The sequence below is a fragment of the Oryzias melastigma genome, unplaced genomic scaffold (genome assembly GCF_002922805.2).
Source record: "Oryzias melastigma strain HK-1 unplaced genomic scaffold, ASM292280v2 sc01731, whole genome shotgun sequence".
In the NCBI taxonomy this organism is placed as follows: Eukaryota; Metazoa; Chordata; class Actinopteri; order Beloniformes; family Adrianichthyidae; genus Oryzias; species Oryzias melastigma.
Genome location: NW_023418311.1, coordinates 1 through 3922, shown reverse-complemented (window position 1 = coordinate 3922; position 3922 = coordinate 1). Strand labels below are relative to the sequence as shown.

General features: G+C 36.9%; 1 protein-coding gene across 1 annotated transcript in view; it reads left to right on the top strand.

Annotated features, from left to right (window-relative positions):
• The window catches only part of LOC112138166 (engulfment and cell motility protein 1), a gene marked incomplete at its 3' end in the record, with an annotated part of 4003 nt that extends 1422 nt beyond the window's left edge, over positions 1–2581 (top strand). Inside the window, exon 3 of the mRNA XM_024260740.1 lies at positions 2474–2581. Within this exon, the coding sequence (XP_024116508.1) occupies positions 2474–2581 (108 nt within the window). The remainder of the gene's footprint in view (positions 1–2473) is intronic.
• Positions 2582–3922: the final 1341 nt, after the last annotated feature.

The window sequence follows — 3922 nt, the reverse complement described above, 5'->3', positions numbered from 1 at the left end:
GCATGGAGGGGCGGCTTTATGCGGTCGATCATTTCTAGTTCCTTTTGATTATTCCACGAGGATTCATTATTTTTTTGTTTATTTTACTTATTAAAAAAAGTTTTTATGAGCTTGAACTTTTGGACAATTGAGCATTTAGTCATGACTTAAAGACCTCCTTTGATCATCCTTTGATCTATGTTCAAAGCCAAAATCAGAAACTCTGTCATTTTCCTAAAACGTACTCGTGCCCGACGGCAGTGGTTCATTTGTAATTCACCTCTCAATTGTGGGTGGGACTGTTGACATTGAGTAAGCCCGCCCCCACTTCCCATCATCCATTTGTTTACACACTCTCCTGCTAGCTTACCCCCAAACTAAGGCCCGATCCGAATACTCCCTGTTGAAACTGTTTTTGACTGAAGAAATACCGTATGATCAATTATAAATCTGTTTTGGACATGGTTGTGATTTGGTGTCAGTCCAATGGAAAAAAAGAAAATGTTCTCTGTGAATAATGACATTTAACCGACATGAATGCAACTAAAAATGTGGGACTTTTTTCCCTCTTTTGATTTACAGAAAAAGGAAACATGGTGTGGTGCAAAGATCCGATACAAATATGAGGACTTTTATGTGATTTATTTTAAATTCTTACATAGTAATTAGATCTTGCCTGCTTTGACACACACCAGCTGTAACCGTATTTTCTTTATTCTTTAATTCAATTTTCCTCCACATTCCTCTGCTGTCTCCGTCTTATCTGCCCTCTTTCTTGTGTTCTTCCCTTTGGGTTTTCGTCTTTCTTCCACCCCTTTAACTCAGTTCTTTTTAGCTGCTGAATATTTTCCCTCATTTCCTTATTTTTTAAATGGGAAGCACATCAAAACTTACTCTTGCAGATAAGGTTGAATCTAGCTTTAAAAGAAGTCAAACAGCAATAATTTCAGCCCTATAGTTGGGCTCAATTAACTCTTTGTAATTATTGTACCATTTATATGCAATTTATTAAAGATTTGTGCATCATTCACTTAATTTTGGTGTGATATGTGTTCCGTATACGCAATTTCAAAGTTGTGGACATATGTAGAACGGTTGTGGAAAGCCATCTCACAAAAATCTTCCACAATTTCATTAGATTTACTTTATTAGTGGGTATAAACTACGTAAAATATGCATAAACTGCGTAATTCTCAACCGGCCAAAAAATTTTGAACAGCTCAAAATTTCCATAAAGACCTGTCTTAAGTTGTATGTAGCTGCAGTGTGACGACATGGTCTTACATCATGACATCTTTGGTTTTGATTTATTTTTGGTGTAAATGTGGATTTTTTTTTTTTTTTTTGCATAAATCTTATTAATAATTTATTTTGAATATATTTTTTTATGTTTTTTTGTCCTAATTTGTAATAAAAAAGATGAGGTTGAAAGGATTTTAAAACACTCCAGTCACAAGGTACAGTATATTTCTATACCTAGCTGCACCCTATGGAGTGGTTCCAATCCACCCCCGTCCAGCACCAACTGTTTATCTGGACCCAACAGCCAAACTAGTCTTGTGTTGTGTCCGAATATCCTCACTACTCAATAATTAGTGCACTTTATAGGGTGTTTGCCATTTATTAAAAGTATTTAAATTTAAAATCCCTGTAAATTTCCTTATAGTCTCTAGTTGATGCCACCTAGATTGACAAATCCAGACTACAATGCATTGCATTTGTGATTTGTCATTTAAAAAAAAAAAGTATATATGTTTTTATTTTTATTCTTTTAGAAATCATCCAAGAACACAGTGAATTTGTAAATAGAATAAAATGTTCATACTTTTTTAGTTTTTACCACTGAGTATGTATAATTATTATTATTTTTCTTTGGGTAAGAGATCAGCCATTCCTTTCAATGCAAAACATGTAGACATTTAAAGTACCCTAGCTACATTGATGCTGATTAATTCATTAAATAACATTTTGGATTGAAGCAGGTCTTGAAATAAGAGTAAATGGAGCCAGAAAAGTTCATCGGGTGACCACTAGGGAGTGGTTATTCAAGCAAAGGAGCCCTCGTTCACTTCAATGCACAAAAATTTTTGCTTTTACAGTTTTTGAATAGCTGTTGTGGCCCGTCTGTGAATTAACATCCATCCATCCATGTACTAGATATTTTGTGGTGTCACAGTGTTGCTGGAGCCTATCCCAGCTACTGTTGGGTGAAGGCAGGGTACACCAGTCTGTCACAAGGCCACATGCAAAGATGAATTAGAGCCATCAATTAACCTATGAAACATGTTTTTGGACCATAGTGCCCAGAGAAAACCCCCGCATGCACGAGGAGAACACTTTCACTTCCGGCTGAATTCCCTTTCTTGATGATGACTAATTCAAATCTGTGTCCATTTGACATTTTTTTAAGCTGCTGCTCGTTTCATAACTCATCTAAATTTGTCTTTCACTTTATGCTGTATTTATTTTGTTCTTGCTTTTTTTTTCTCTCTAGATAAGTTCTGGTACTGCCGTCTGTCCCCGAATCATAAAGTCCTGCACTACGGGGATCTGGAGGAGAGTCCTCAGGGAGAGGTGCCCCACGACTCTTTACAGGACAAATGTGAGTGACCCACTTAAAATCCTTGCATGTATATTTAAAAGATTTCAAAATGACATGAGAAAGACCGCATGGTCGTTTATATCAAAATAAACCTACTGGGTCTCAGTCCAAATGGTATTTTCGAGTGTCGATGTAATCAATTTATTTAATTTTAAAACGCTTTGATAACGGCATAGACAGATTCCATTAACAACTTGCAAATCTCAGACAGATCTGTCTGATTGGATCATAAGAATATTTATCAATTAAGTTGATTAATCGTTAAACCTCTAATCTTTGGTGAACAAGAGCAAATTAAAAATATCAGCCACAGGATGAAGAATTGCCTGAGATTGAGAACCAGATAGGCAAGTTAAAGGAGCTCAAGAATGAATCTAAACCAATCAGATGTGTGAGAGAGAGGCACCTTGGCCAGATCCACAATCATACCTCTATTAGCCAATCACCTATTAGCCTAACATGATAGTAACCTATAGTAGTAATCAACATACCAACAGCCATATTTTCCTCCATTGACACCCATCTTCCTTTTTTCTCCACTTACTGCTAATTCTTTTCATTGTTTATGAGTCATAAATATGACACATTGATATGCTAAGTTGAGTGGTTTGTTTATTCTTATGTATAGGCGTAAACTCATTTAGCGCTTTATGTTCTTAGTCATTTATAGTCACAGTTCTCTTCACATGTCCACAGATTTGGAACCTATAATCATCAGGAGCAATGTAGAGCTCAGCGTCTTCTCGTAGGGTTCAGCGTCTTCTCGTAGGGTTCAGCGTNACCAGATAGGCAAGTTAAAGGAGCTCAAGAATGAATCTAAACCAACCAGATGTGTGAGAGAGAGGCACCCTGGCCAGATCCACAATTATACCTCTATTAGTCAATCACCTATTAGCCTAACATGATAGGAACCTATAGCAGTAATCAACGTACCAACAGCCATATTTTCATCCATTGACACCCATTGTCCTTTTTTCTTTACTCACTGCTAATTATTTTCATTGTTTATGAGTCATAAATATGACACATTGAATGCTAAGTTAAGTGGTTTGTTTATTCTTATGTATAGGCGTAAAAACTCATTTAGCGCTTGATTATGTTCTAAGTCATTTATAGTCACAGTTCTCTTCACATGTCCACAGATTTGGAACCTATAATCATCAGGAGCAATGTAGGGCTCAGCGTCTTCTCGTAGGAGTCAGCGTCTTCTCGTAGGGTTCAGTGTCTTCTCGTGGGGTTCAGCGTCTTCTCGTAGGGTTCAGCGTCTTCTCGTAGGGTTCAGTGTCTTCTCGTGGGGTTCAGTGTATTCTCGTACGGTTCAGTGTCTTCTCGTAGGGTTCA